A 15,657-nucleotide genomic window follows, 5' to 3' on the forward strand; every position below is an offset into this window, starting at 1 on the left:
GAGCTGGGGGCCTGCCTGGAGGAGACAGAGTATGATAAGAAGGGCTTCCCCAGGGACAGCAGAGAGAGAATGACTATATCCACAGACTGGCTGCAACTAGTAAATATACTGAGAATCTGGGAAGCCAGGCTTCTCAATGTCAGAGAAGAGAATTGGAAATATGGGGAGAAAACTAGAACGAAGTCTGTGGTTTTGGGGATAAACTCATTTTCAATGTATGGACAGATAAAGAAATAAATGTAGATGCAATTCCCTGAAACAAGGAAGTGCTCAAAGAATGATGGGGACATGAAACAGAAAACAGGACACAGCTTAAGGAAGTGCCCACTGGTCAAATCTGGAACAATTTGAGGGTAAGAAGAAATAATAGATTGCAACACTTAAAATAAACTAGAATCCATTAGTCCACAGACCTAAAATTAATCAAGTTTAATGAGGAATGGGGATATTTACATATTTTCAAAATACCTCTCTATAAAATACATATTAGTCACACAGGGAAAAGAGGAATTGTATTCAAAGAAGTCTGGCAGACATAATCTCACTCAAATGATGAAAGTGAACATTAGCAGTAAAGGGCATATGGAAATCATGCGCCAGACCACAGAACGTGATGAGAAGCATCCGTACCATGATATTTTTGCCAAAATGTGTAGCTGGAATCTAATCGTAAGGGAACATCAGATGAACCCAAACTAAGGGACATTTTACAGGCTAACTGGCTTGTAATCTTTAAAAGTGCCATGAAAATCTAGATGCACGCATGATCCTGAACTGGACCCTTTGCCAAAGGGACATGACTGGGGCAACTGGCAACACTTGAATGGGGTCTGAGGATTAGACAGTAATGATGTAACTGGATGAGTTTCCTAATTTTGATGGTTGGGTTGTGGTTATGAAGGATGACTTGTTTGAGAAAATACAAACTGAAATATCTGGGAATGATGGTTGGGGCATTATGTTGGCATCTTACTCTCTGACAGTTCAGGAAAAAATGGTTCTCAGTACTGGTTACTTTTACTGGGTTTAAGATGGATGTGTATAAATAATTTCAAACTTACAAAGGTATGGGTCCTCTCTTCTCTTTCTCTACACACACACACCCCGGCATCGTACAAATCCCCTCCCCCCTCGATATTTAAAACACACACACAGAGAGAGAGAGAGAGAGAGAGAGACTGACTGACTCAAAACAAGAGTATAATTTAGGAGGCTTACTGAACCAAGATCTATCAGCTACCAGGCAATTTACATAGCTTATTAAGGACCAAAATGGATATTATAAATGAAATTCCAAATTGTTAATGAAGATTAAACACACTCGAAGTTTACTTTTCCTTTTAATCCTCACCTGAGAACATGCTTAGAGAGGAAGCGGGGGTGAGAGGAGAGAGAGAGAGAGAGAGAGAGAGAGAGAGAGAGAGAGAGAGAGAGAGAGAGAGAGAGAGAGACATCAATGGGTTGCCTTCCATATATGCCCCGACCTGGGATGGAACCCACAATCCAGGTATGTGCCCCAACCGGGAATCTAACCAACAACTTTTCGGTGCATAGGATGACCAACTGACCCATATCAGCCAGGGCAAAACAGCCAAGGTTTTTTTAAAAAAGTGTTTTTATTGATTTCAGAGACAAGAAGGGAGAGAGTGAGAGAGAATCACTGATTGGCTGCCTCCTGCATGCCCCCTACTAGGGCTCAAGCCCGAAACCTGGGCAGGTGCCCTGACCAGGAACTGAACCATGATCTCCTAGTTCAGTGATGGCGAACCTATGACACGTGTGTCAGAGGTGACATGCGAACTCATTTTTTTGGTTGATTTTTCTTTGTTAAATGGCATTTAAATATATAAAACAAATATCAAAAGTATAAAGCTTTGTTTTACTATGGTTGCAAAAATAAAAAAATTTCTATATGTGACACAGCACCAGAGTTAAGTTAGGGTTTTTCAAAATGCTGACACGCCGAGCTCAAAAGGTTCGCCATCATTGTCCTAGTTCATGAGTCCATGCTCAACCACTGAGCCACACTGGCCAGGCAATAGTCAAGGTTTTAAGATGGCTTTCTGCCTCTGAGTTGGTAAACAAGATGTCTACGGTGCCCTCAAACCTTTGGGTCAATGGGTCTGTTTGACCTCAAAAGGTAAGTCATGTAGTCAGCCTACTGACCTTTAGTGCCTTATACAGGCTGCCAGACCCTTCTTAATGAGCTTTAAACACAGATCAAGCCATCAGCAGTATGCTGGGAATGCTATCATAATGAGGAAACAAAGTTTTATCAGGTTTTAAAAACTACCAAGACCTTAATTCAGAGGTTCTGTAGTTTGCCTCACCAGGAAAAATGCTAACAATCCACTGGTCCGTTAAGCCACTATTGGATAATGAATGAGAAAAAAAGAAGTTGTGTTTTAGTCTCAGCCCCACCTCTAACAATGGGACAAGAGTACAAATGAAAACCCATATGTCACGTCTACATGTTTAGTTATAAATCAAACTAGCAAGCTACTAAGTCAAAGATATTGTATTCTCCTGCCTGAATAAATATACCTTCTCCACAGCCACCTTGGAAGATCAGGTTCAAATTTGGGATTCTCACACTCCTTGGGGTTCTCTGCCAGGACGAGGTGCACCGGGAAAGCTGTCCCCCAGTTTTCCCTTCTCTTTTAGCTTTGTCCTCTAAGCTCGTCCTTTCCCACCAAATCCCCTCCCGGGGCGTAGGCATGTAGACAACTGTGGTAAAGTCAGCACTCCAGAGGCAGATCAGGGAGGAAGCCCAAAAAACGCCTGGGAAGCAAGCCTGGGTTGTCTGGGTAGAAAATTCCAGGGTCCCAGGCGTCCAGAATGTGGTCTAGAACTGAGGGCAAAAGCTATGGGCTCCAGTGGACACATCTCCTTGATGCCATGGAATCCTCACGCTATGAGAGGAAGGGCTGGAAGGAGGACAAACTGGGCCCTTCTAGAGCACTAGGGCCAAGGACAGAGGCCCTTTACCTCCCAAAGTCTAAGGACAGAACCATCCCAGTTTTGACACTAAGTTGTGACCCCAGGCAAATGAATTTACCTCAGGCCTGACTGTGGCAGACAACTTTTAGGAAGTTCCCTGGTATCTGGGGAGGAGGCCCACAGTGGCCCTATCTGTAATATGTACTAGCCCTCCAGCCACAGGTGACAGCCAGTGGAGGGCCCATGGCCCAAGACTGACCAATCGGAGTCTTTATCCGGGGAAGTGAGAATTTGAAAGTTGGAAGCGGAGCCATATTAATGGCAGGGCTCTTAAGAGACGGGCCAAATTCCTTCCACCAGCTGCCTGGTTTTTTACCCTCCTCAGATCACAGCAGTTATTCAATGCTTCTTGTGTTACTCCAGCCTGCCTCCAATTAATGCCCCCCCCCCCGTTGTTGTTAATCCTCACCTGAGAATATTTTTTCCACTGCTTTTCAGACAGAGTGGAAAGGAAAAAAGGAGGGAAGGGGGGAGAGAGAGAAGGAGAGAGAGAGATAAACATCAACACATAGATGTGAGAGACACATTGACTGGCTGCCTCCTGCAGGCACCCTTACTGGGGGTGGGAAGGGAAGGGCTCCTGCAACCCAGGTACGTGCCCTTGACCGGGAATCAAACCTGCAACCCTTCGGCGCAGAGGCTGACACTCTAACCATTAGCCCTGGCCAGGGCTAATGTCCGTTTTTGTTTTCCAAATTACCAAAAGTCTACTATCGACTTTCACAACAATTAAAAATAAAACAAAACTTAACCAAGTCACCTAATTTGTAGTAGGACAGGTGCAAGAGGCGATGCCTGTGTGACTCAGCTCACCGGCACTGGATTTATAGAGGAAACACTCGACAATGCTCTCAGGGAATGAAGGCTCTTTCAGGTGAAGCGCCCAGGACAGTGTCTGCTGAGCAGTAGCATCCATCTCCCTGAATGAACACACTAAGACGGTAACTTCCACATCTCATGTGGCCCTTCCACTTCTCCTCCCTTGGCTCCTGGACCCCTCTGACTAGAATGCTTAACGCTTCCCCTCTGCTATCCACTTCTTCATGGGAAATCCTGAGCCTTAAGGATTTCAATCGCATAGTTCAGTTAAGACTACTGACAAGCCCTCTTACACTCACTCTTATAGCTTCCCGAGGTAGGGACCACAGTGAAAGACACAGCACCGAATAGATTAGATTTTCAATAAATACTTGTGAGCCGCTTCTCATTTGCCAAAAATCCCAACAGTAAATATAAAAGGTGAATTCTCCATATGGCCTATCAGCCATCAAGTTGTGCCAGGCCATTCAGAAGTGTGGGAAACTGCAGTGACCTTGCCCATGTAAGAGGAGACTGGTTCAACAGATCACAGCAAGGCAATGTACACCTGCTCTAAGTAGATGTAAGTCGGGAGTGCTCCCAAAACACAGTGAATAAAAAAAGCAAAACACAATACACGTCATACATTAGGTCATTATATGCCGAATAAGTATTCATACATATTAATTAGTACTCCAACTTTATTAAGTACACATGCACAGAAAGTGTTCTGAGAAGAATGTTACAGTCCTTCCGGGGGAACAGGGTTCACGTTCTCTCAGCTTGTTCTGTGTTTTCCCTGCCTGGGATTGTGAATAAATTTTACTTTTTAAATCAGGCTGAACATCTGTAACATGATATATAGTTCTGGATATAAAATAAAGTTGAATGTAAATTAGCATCAAAACAACTTTTAAAACTACAGGCTTCACCTGGCCAGTTTGGCTCAACTATGAACCAGGAGGTCACAGTTTGATTCCTGGTCAGGGCACATGTCCAGGTTGCAGGCTCAGTCCCCAGTGTAGGAGGCAGCCAATCAATGATTCTCTCTCATCATTGATGTTTCTATCTCTCTCTCCCTCTCCCTTCCTCTCTGAAACCAATAAAAATATCTTTAAAAAAAGAAACATATGCATACCTTATTTAAAAAACAATACACTACAGGTTTCTAGGTCTAATTTCCATATCTATTAATGGAAGACTGTAGTTTTTAAAAAGCACTCTAACAGCAGATTTTTGTGGATGACCTGCTGCTCTCCCATGCTGCCAGCAGTATTTGAATAAACGGCTCATATGATTCAAAACACACAAACAAACAAACAAACAAACAAACAAACAAACAAAGCATTCTAACAAATGACAACCACAACCGGGGACAGTTTTCACACTTCACAGAGTGGCAAAAGGGCCTGAAGCTAGCACACGTTACTGTTCTACATTGCTGGCTTTGAAAGGTAAACGGATAAAACTACTCGGGAGTAATTTAGCAGGCAGGGTCTGGTGAAGTTGAAGATGTACACATCCCAATTTTCACCCTAAGTATCTGCCCTGGAGAAAGCACACAGGTGCCAAAAGAGGTTAGCTACGCTACACCCACGAAACACTGACTGTGGCCACCCAATTTGTAACAGCAAAACTTACAGATTGAATGCCCCTCAAACGGCAGAATAAATAGTGATGTATTCACACAACAAATACCCTACAGGAGGGGGAGAGAGAGAGAGAGAGAGAGAGAGAGAGAGAGAGAGAGAGAGAGAGAGAGAGAGAGAGAGAGAGACACACCTGCAGTGCTGTCCAAGAGAACTTGCTGTGAGGATGAAACATCTTCTGTCTTTGCAATACGGATGCCAATAGCCACGTGTAGTTACCAAGCGTGTGAAATATAGTTAGAGAGGCTGAAGAAGCAAATTTTTTATTTTATTTAATTTTAACTAATTTCAATAGCCACATGTAGCCAGTGGCTACCAACATGGACAGGGAAGCCCGGGAACTCAGAGATATAACACTGCTCTTAAAAGGCAGGTGGCAGCATTCCAGAATATGAATCAATCCTTAAAGAGTTAAAAAGCACACCAAACAATTCTATATTGCTGGGCAATACATATGTAGGAGAAGAAATGCATGGGAGGGAGAACCACGATGGAGGACAGTGGTTAATTACGTTGGGAGAGACCGTCAGGGGTGAGCCCGCACCACAGTGGTAATGCTTTATGCTCTAAGTTGGGTGACGGGCACATGGTTAGCTATATCCTTCTTGATTTATACCTACAACATCACACAATAAGTTCTATTCTACTAGTTAGACTTACAAACACATGATAAAACACCATGCCAAGCAGGGCTATATCCGCCCTTTCAGGTACATTAAGTCCACACAAATGCCTGCAAGCCAGGTGAGGAGAGAGAAGCACACAGATTAGTACAATAGTACTGGAAATGTTTTTGTTTTTAAGTTGAATAGTGTTTTATTGTTATGTCCCAAAACTTGCATTGATGTGGCATGATTTTTATGCATCTCTCTTTCTCTCTCTCTCTCTCTCTCTCTCTCTCTCTCTCTCTCTCTCTCTCACACACACACACACACACACACACACACACACGATTGTGCTGGATTCTAGGAAGACAGGGCACCACCAGCACCCACCCCACACTTTACAACCATCAGACTTAAAAAAAACCTGCTATCTGAATTCCACCAACCTTTCTGCAGTTTGCACCCTGCCTTTCCCTGCCACCCCTCCCCCAAACCAAGTGATTCTGACAATTAGCAGCATTTGGACCTGAAGGCTCTGGTCTAGGCAACTCAATGACTTCTACGGATTTCTAGCTAAGTCCCTTGTCCTGTTTGGAATTTTGTTCTTGGCTTAGCTCAGAAACCTAAACTGCCCTGACTCGTTTGGCTCAGTGGATAGAGCATCGGCTTATGAACTGAAGGGCCCCAGGTTCGATTCCGGTCAAGGGCATGTGACTTGGTTGCGGGCACATCCCCAGTAGGAGATGTGCAGGAGGCAGCTGATCAATGTTTCTCTCTCATCAATGTTTCTAACTCTCTATCCCTCTCCCTTCCTCTCTGTAAAAAATCAATATTATGAAACCTCATGTACTACAAAGTTAATCCATTTAGTTGATCACAAAGAAAGTTAATTCAATAATTCCTTTTTAAATGGCAATAATCTGCTCTAAAGCTATCGTATTGTACTGCAGGAAGCACAGACATTTCCTGGATATGACCGTACCAGGCACTGTCTCGGAGTACAGCAGTGGACAAAACTGCCCCTATGGAGGTTAAACTCTAATGGGAGAGACACTGACAAGTGATTTGAAGAGTAATCATGGTTACAAATCAAGATGCCACATAAAGAGGAGGAATGAAGCTAGTCAGTCATGAGGAATGTTTCTTTAAGGATGGCAGTGAGAGGAGGATGACTGAGCTGTCAACAAACTGCTCAGGAAGGGGGAATCAAAATAATGAATCACTTCTCCACCGTGGAATTTCACAACTAATTCATGAGAGGAGTATTAACAGTGCCCAAATTAGTCACCCTCTATTTTCAGAAGCAGAGGTAAAACTAAATCTGCATTTCTTAGCATGTCATGAACAAATCCTACTTTATGATTAGTTTTTAAAGTGCGACTAGGGCAAATAACCACCATCGGGCATCTACTGCTGTCTGGCAACCCCTAATAATAAAGAAACATGGGCAGCAAATGGGAATGTGGCCATGGCTTCTCCCAAAGGTTTTTCCGGAATGATCCCCATGGTAACAATACTGTATCCCACCATCCTCATAACAGTTCCCATTATCCTAGACACTCCCAGGGGAATCACCTTGTAAGTCCTAGGGTGAGCCAGTGCCCTTAGCCTCTGTCTGCGCTCTCCCACCTGCTGCTCTCACAGAGCTGTGTGACCTTGGCAGGTCATTTAACTTTTCTTAGCTTCAGCATCATCTGTGAATGGTGACAACAGGACTGTGATTCCCTGCACCCAAAACACTGCCTTGCACACAGTAGGCATTTTGCAACTCAAAGATACAGAAAGAGCTGGCTGTTCTGGAGTGAGGAAAGCCCGAGTCACTCTGGCTCACATCTGTGCTTTTGGTTGATGCTGCTTCCTAGGACTGGTCCTGGCTTCAGCGCCTGGCAAACCGGCCTTCACATGCCAATTCTAACAACTCTTTCTCTGGGAAACTTTCTTAACACTTCCTCGCCACAAAACCATTACTGTACTCTCTCCTTCGTCCACTGTGCATCAGGTTTGTGCCCAAGACCCAATTCTGATTAAATCTATTGCACGACTTCTCCTGGGCAGCAAAGGAAGCAAACAAACTACTGAGCACCCGTCTCCGGGCCATGGACTTCCCTGCTGCTGTATATATCATGATGGCACATGTGCTAGAAAGGCCCCCTGTCTTCCTAGACGGTGTGAAAACCACAACCTCTGTTTTCCCTCTTTGTTTTTTAACTGTTTCTAATTTAGGAGCACAATGCGTACCTTGAAGCAAAAGTGGCTTTACAACATTTGGACCCTAACCAGAAACCTTTCACAGGAAACAGGAAGTGGCTGCTTCCCCACCCCCATCCTGCACTCTGAGCATAACCCAACTAGTGATTCCATACAATTTAGGCAAAAGGACAGAATCTGAATCAAAGGATTTTTGAGTTGGAGGAAAACTTCCACTCCTCAGAGCGGTCTCTGCCAAAATGGAGGATACTTGTCAGTACAGGGTGGCGAAGTCCTGGCCCAGACCGTGCGGCCCGGTCCTTCCACCGCGCTCGTGGGGAGGCCGCACAAAGGCAAGGTCTGGAATCCCGGGGATTGTCATGAGGAATGCACTGAATGCCGCGCAACCTCAAGGGCTCGAGGTTGGAATCCCGGCCTGAATTGTCCAAGGGAAACAGCTGACTAACAATGTCAGCTGGGCATATTTTGATACCTTCAACTTCGGCCCCATGTAGGAAGGCGCTGCACAAAGAGCTCTGTGACTGAAGAGCCCTAGGAATGGTACGCGAAGGCCTCCCAGCGCCTGCCAGGGCTGCCGCATTCTCCTCATAGCTAGATAAAGTGGCTCCCAAAAGAGGTTTCCAGATCAGCCCCAGTGGGCACCATCAGAAGTGACTCCCGGGAAACTTCCAGCTGTGAAGGGCTAACAAAGCCAGGCACTCTCTATTTGAATGTGAAAGACCCGCCTCAATCAAAGAAGCCCTTAAGCCATAAAACCCTTCACACCAAGGCCAAGTGTCACACTTGTAAGAGGGTGTGATTTATAAATTGACAGCACCCACAAAGCTGCTTTTGTACTCCTCCCTTAGTTAACAATTTATCTCCCCCCACCAAACTCACGGCGCTATTCAGATAAGGCTTGACTGGGCCTCAAGAAGAAAGGAAGGAAGAAAGAAAAGGACCCAAGTTTTGGCCCAAACACCAATGTTCACTCAGGATAATTATGGTCCTGTGAATAGACACTAAAATTAGGGCTTAATAATTCCTCTGTATCACACTCACAGCATCGAACTATTCCAGTACAAACATAAAGAGCAAGAAAGAGAAAATCTCCAGCGAAGCCTTGCTGGAAACTTGAAGAGTTCCACTTCTGTGGTTTCTGCAGTCTCTTTTGTGGTTTCTGTGCTCTTAGAATCCCCCCTTTAGAGCAATTTTAACTCAATGCTCTGACCAGCTGTTTTTCTTTCTCAACATTTAAATCTACAAAGCAAAGAGTAAATATGGGCTTGGTCGTATCTTTCCTCTCAGTTCGACAAAACCAATTCTGACCACTTCACCTGGTTTTCCCACCACAAGATTCCTTCTCAGATTCCACCAACTAGAAACCAGCGTCTCTGAGTCCCTTTCCACTCCTCTTCTTAGAAAATGTATTTAAATTACCGCACCAATTCCAAGTAGAATCTAAGTATAAATTTAAAAGTATACACCTGATAACATTGGCCAACCTTGAGGCCTTTGTTCTTGAAAGATTTGGTGAAATCAAAACAAAGCTTTAAAAAAAAAACACAATTCAAGTTTAAACTGTCTCCTGCCCACTTAGGATCTGACTAAATTGTCTACCAATCTCACCTTTCTTTAAAATTAAAAAAAAAACCAGACAAAACAAAAGTAATGCTCTTTGGCTCTGGCTGGGTAGCTCAGTTGGTTGGAGGGTTGTCCAGATACACCAAGGTTGCGGGCTCCATCCCCAGTAAGGACACATATAAGAACCAACCAATGAATGCATAAATAAGTGGAACAACAAACTGATGTTTCTCTTTCTAAAATCAATTAAAAAAAATTCATGGCCTTTGCTCAAAAACAGTCTTTCTGATATTACTACACACACCAGGAGTCGTATTGGTGGCCCACAGACCATGTAAGTCCTGCAAACATGTTCTCTTTAGCCTCTGCTGTTGACAAGAACAGCACTGGTGACTAGGTTGCCAGTATTAAAAAGTTTGAGACAGAGCATTAAAAAAAAAAATCTATGTTTTTTTTAAAGTATATTTTTATTGATTTCAGAGAGGAAGGGAAAAGGAGAGAGATATAGAAACATCAATGATGAAAGAGAATCACTGATTGGCTGCCTCCTGCACGCCCCACACTAGGGATTGAGCCCGCAACCTGGGCATGTGCCCCTAACCGGGAATCGAACTGTGATCTTATGGTTCATAGGTCAATGCTCAACTACTGAGCCACATTTCTAATTGTCTTAAAAATCACGCCCTATGCCGAAACCTGTTTGGCTCAGTGGATAGAGCATCGGCCTGCGGACTGAAGGGTCCCAGGTTCGATTCCGGTCAAGGACATGTACCTTGCTTGCGGGCACATCCCCAGTGGGGGGTGTGCAGGAGGCAGCTGATTGATGTTTCTCTCTCATCGATGTTTCTAACTCTCTATCCCTCTCCCTTCCTCTCTGTAAAAATCAGTAAAATATATATTTTTTTAAAAATCACATCTGGCATCCTGGATCCACACATCCCCTCATAGCTCAGCTGGTTGGCACTAAGCAGCAGCTACCCCCCTTTAAATGGGACAAGCACTGGCCCAGTCTCCCCAGACCCTCCCTCCAAGCCCCCCATGCTGGCTTCCCTCCTATGCCATTGTAACTGCCTGTTCCCATGAGGCTCAGTGTTCATGACCCTCCCCCCACAGTACACATACCTTTTTGACCATAGTTGTCTCAGATGAATCCAGTTTTGCTCTCTTGGTATCAGGGCCATCTTCTACTCCTTGGCTAACCTTGGCAACTTTGGTCTTCTCCCTAGAGGGTGACAAGGGAGAGAATCCAGTTCTACTCTATGAATCATGCCGTTAGAACAAATAGAGCATTACCAGCTCACAGAATGGGATGTTGGTTAAGAGCCAAAGTTTTGGAGTCAAACAGATCTGGGTTCAAATCACAGGTTGGCCACCGAATACCTGACGAGCCAGTCACCCACTATGTGGGAGTAACAACTGCTAACAAAAGATTCTTGTAAGACGAGAAATAACATACATTTCTTAGCATACTGCCTAGTAAGCTCTCAATAAACTTTGTGAACGTACCACTTGAATCATGAATTACTCTAACTGAATCCCTCCCCTCTGCCATGGGGAACTCACATTAAAATAATCTGGACTGCTTTCCTCTGTGACTTCTTTATCCATTTATAATGTGCCCAAAGAACTAGATTTTCTAAAGCCACAAAACGTTGCAGTTATGGGAGATCCTGAACATGTTTGTCCTTCCCCCATGTCAGTTTTACAGGCAAGAAACCTGCAGACCAGAGAAATTTCAGTGACTTGCCTGGGAAGCTGAACTAAAGAAAGTTCTTGACTTGATAGGAAGCTCACCTGCACACAGCAGGGACTCTCTTTACCTCTCAATCTTTACATCTCATGGCGGAGAGGGGGTGTCAGTGGTCAGAAAATTACAACCAAAAAAACCCCAACTCATGTAGTTTTACAACACTGGTACCATCTTTCATCTGGAAGATACAAGTTCAAAACACGGCAGGTCCCATCATGTGAGAATCACCACGGTCTGCAACCGCAGTGTTCAAAATGAGAGGACAGGGCTGCTGGTTGCACAGAGCAGTCTTTGGACCATGGAGCCTTTTATTTCCAAGGCAGGTTTTGGCTGAGTGTGCCTCCAGAGTTGCCCATCTAACATGTTTTGTACTAATTTTACTATCTCTCAACCTGAAAAGTTTGACCTGCTAAGCTGGACAAAAATGTTTACAATCCAAAGAAGCCTTCCCTAAAAGCGTGCTTCACCCCCTGAAATCCAGAGTGATCCAATCCCCAGGTGATGTACTTCAATTGCCTCGAACACTGCTTTCTTTATGCTTTAAATTAGACCATCATTGTGGAAGGCAAGGTCCCCATCTCCTACAATGCTGAACACACAATCTATGTATCAGAAGCTGTTAATGAATTGGCTTCCCAATGTTCTAAGTGTTACAGTAAAAGACTTTCCTTAATGGTTCATTTTCTAGCAGTGAGTAAAATGACACTGAAAATGTTATATTCTCTCCTCCTCTCTCAACACTTACTCTACAAATTCATGCTCTCCAAGATTGGCAAATGTGTATCCGTGGTAGCCAAAAACATCTCCTGTAAAGAACTTGATGCTATTTTTGTGGCAGATCTGGTCAACTTTAATTATGACATCCCTGGAGCAGCAAGTCAGGCATACCTGCAGAAAGAAAGAAATTGGCTGGGTGTGAGTTCTGCAAACCGTGAATCATTGTCCTGATGTCTAAATAAATCTTAATGAACAGTCTCACTAGGCATGTCTAAAGCCAGTTTCAAACTGGTACAACAGGTTCCTTGGATCCTATGGCTAGAAGACAAAAGAAAAGTTGCAGGTTTCAGTGCGTAGAAAATGTAAATTATGAGACGGTTACTTTCTGCAACCAAAATGAAATGTGTTTAACTAGAAAGTAAAAGCCATTTAATGAATTTGTTTCCCCTGATCCATGAACACATATAAACCACATTTCATGGTTTTCATGAAAAGAAAAAGACACTAATAACCCAAGTGTAAGTTATTTCTAAGTGATTAAATATATTAAAATCTGAATAAGCTACAACAAGGAGCAAAACCAGTTTTTAAAATTGACCCCTAGTCACGTTTAAATACAAGGGCACTTTTCCCCCTTCTTTTGATTAATGTGTTAAGATAAAAAAGATAACCAAGTCCTGTTGAGATTATTTTTCTGAATTTATCTGAATTTAAGGACAAAAAAAAAAAAAAAGGGTTATAGACCAAGTGATCTTCCATTCAGACTTAGACAATGAACTGGTGATTCACTCAGTGGAATTATCAATGCTGCTCTGAGGCCTGTAGGTTCTATTCCAATAAGTTAAGGGATTGGAAATGGCTAAATTTCATGGCATAAAACACCATCATTTCTGGAGAAGCTTTGTGATCACGGCCAAGAAGATAACTTCTAATGTAGACCTTTTTCATCTGAACATAGAAAGCTGGAGAATAAATTACAAAAGGATATTTTCATTTGATAGAACCTCTCTGCTGTTGTCTGGCAGGCAGACTACTGAAATAACACTCATGGAGAAATACGTGCGTCTAGTGTCATTCAGAGGACACAGCCTCCCAAGGAAAAATCAAATCTAAAAAGGTGAGATGACCATGACTACGACTAAACAGGCAATCAACTGACCAAATGGAAACATACAGAGTCACAAGTGGCTAAACCCAATTCCGGACCAGTCAAACATGGCCCGTGAGGCAGTCTCGCCTGCCCCATGCACATGCATTATACAAGCAACTGGCCCCACACTTCAGTTCTAACAAAGCTTCTAGTTGCTAGAAGGTTGAGGGACACCTAGAATAAATCAAATGTGGTTGCTATGAATAAAGGAATGAAGAGAAGACCTTCATCCACATGGAAAATGTTCCAATATCTGGAGTTATGAAACAGAATGAATTAAAAAGAAAAAAAGGACAAAATGCACAGATGATCCATCATTTCAAGCCCATATTTGAACAGATGCGCATATGAAATATAACAGCATGAAAAACAAACTACTCAACCCGAATTCTAACCTCTCGTATAATGGGCCTTTCATTTAAAAAACAAGTAGATCATCTGTGACTATTTCACAATTTTTCAAGCTTCTTGCAGGGTACAAGGAACCATGTCTGAAAGGTCACAGGCACTGAAACAGAATTTAACTTATCCTTTCACCTCTGCAGAGATTTGGCAGAGAAACCAAGTAAGGTTGGATATGCCTCATTTGGCTTATGACTATAGTGATTTTGTCTAGATATCCATGGCAACATGGTCAAAGTGGCTGTGTGAGAGAGACAGACCAAGATCAGGTGTGCTCTTTTTAAAGACAAAACACAAGCTGTAGTTTGGTATTTCTAACCAAAAAAATGACTCTGCTACAGAAATTAATCACCAACTTGTTAAGTTTTCAGGAGAAAACATTTGCAATAATATGTATCAAAGCCGTGTGCAAAGATTCTGGAAGGAAGACAAACACCAAGGATGGAACCTGGTCTAGGGGGACATATGCCCAAAGAAGAAACCAAAAGACAGCAACTCAGCTATAGCAGACCCAACATGCTGGATCCGCCTGGCAGCACATTCAATCTACTGAGGCAGTACAGTAAACCTACAGAACAGGACAGCTTATAAACTTACGTGGGAAAAAGCTCAGAATTCGAGATTCTAATGCTTTAGTGTACCTAGAACACACACCATTAGTGCTTTAATTTCCCCAGATCAGACACTCTCTATGAAACTTACAGCATCAAACTGAGTGAAAAATGACTCGGGCTTCTTTTCTATATTCTCAGTGTCCACCTTCACTTCCACCATGGGGTTGAGATTCTGAGCTCGCTCCAAACAGGCTTCGGCCCTGTTTCGGCCAAGAGACCCAGTACGGATCAAGAACTGAGCTCCAAGGTCTTCTGGCGATACCTAGGAAGAAATTTTTCTTAAATACTTAAATTTGGAGAAAATCGTATCTTAAAGACAATGAACCTTTCCCTTTTAAAGGATAACTAAAATACCTACCATTTGATTGCATTACTGTTCCTACAGGACTCTGCCTAATGCAGACGCCCTATACTCTTTGCTTCTGAGGCTTTGAAATAGACATTTAACTTTTCCTGGGCATTGATGGTTAAAGAGCACCCCCTTGTGTTTATAAAGAAAATTCACACTAAACAGAAAAGTCCATGCTTTCTTCTTCAACTTAGGTTTGTAACTGCTATCAAAATGATGTAATTATTAGTGGTAAGCATTTACCAGATACCTACCATGTGCCCCACTCTAAGCATTCAGAAAGAAACACAGTAGTTTAAAGGATGAAGTCCCTTTCTACAGTGGTTTAAAATTAGATCAGTGCAAATTTCAGACACAATTAAGAATGCTTGAGCCCTAAGCGGTTTGGCTCAGTGGATAGAGCGTTGGCCTGTGAACTGAAGGGTCCCGGGTTCGATTCTGGTCAAGGGCATGTACCTTGGTTGCGGGCACATCCCCAGTGGGAGGTGTGTAGGAGGCAGCTGATCAATGTTTCTCTCTCATCGATGTTTCTAACTTTCTATCCCTCTCCCTTCCTCTCTGTAAAAAAATCAATAACATATATTTAAAAAAAAAAAAAAGTATGCTTGAAATGAACTCTTAAATTCAATGAAAACTCAGAGGAGGAAAGATGAGTGGGGACTGGAGCAGAGAGATGATTTCACCCATAAGGCTGGATGTACCGCAGAGAGCCTCAAAGCCAGGTAACATAATCACAGGACAGTTCCCACTGGGATTACAGACTCCATGTTGTTCACAAAGCATCTCTCCCCAAATCAAACATCTAATTTAACCATTAATCTCTAGATGTGACTTCGTCACCTTCACCAAGAC

At 43.1% G+C, this 15,657-nt stretch overlaps 1 protein-coding gene across 1 annotated transcript in view; it reads right to left on the reverse strand.

The window, feature by feature from the left end:
* SAE1 (SUMO1 activating enzyme subunit 1) overlaps positions 1 to 15,657 on the reverse strand; it is a 78,268-nt gene that overhangs the window by 37,982 nt on the left and 24,629 nt on the right. Inside the window, exons 3-5 of the mRNA XM_059666075.1 lie at positions 14,545 to 14,718; positions 12,319 to 12,461; positions 10,946 to 11,045 (exon numbers count right to left, since the gene is read on the reverse strand). Coding sequence (XP_059522058.1) covers positions 10,946 to 11,045; positions 12,319 to 12,461; positions 14,545 to 14,718 — 417 coding nt within the window. The remainder of the gene's footprint in view (positions 1 to 10,945; positions 11,046 to 12,318; positions 12,462 to 14,544; positions 14,719 to 15,657) is intronic.

This window comes from Myotis daubentonii, chromosome 15 (genome assembly GCF_963259705.1).
Source record: "Myotis daubentonii chromosome 15, mMyoDau2.1, whole genome shotgun sequence".
Taxonomy (NCBI): domain Eukaryota; kingdom Metazoa; phylum Chordata; class Mammalia; order Chiroptera; family Vespertilionidae; genus Myotis; species Myotis daubentonii.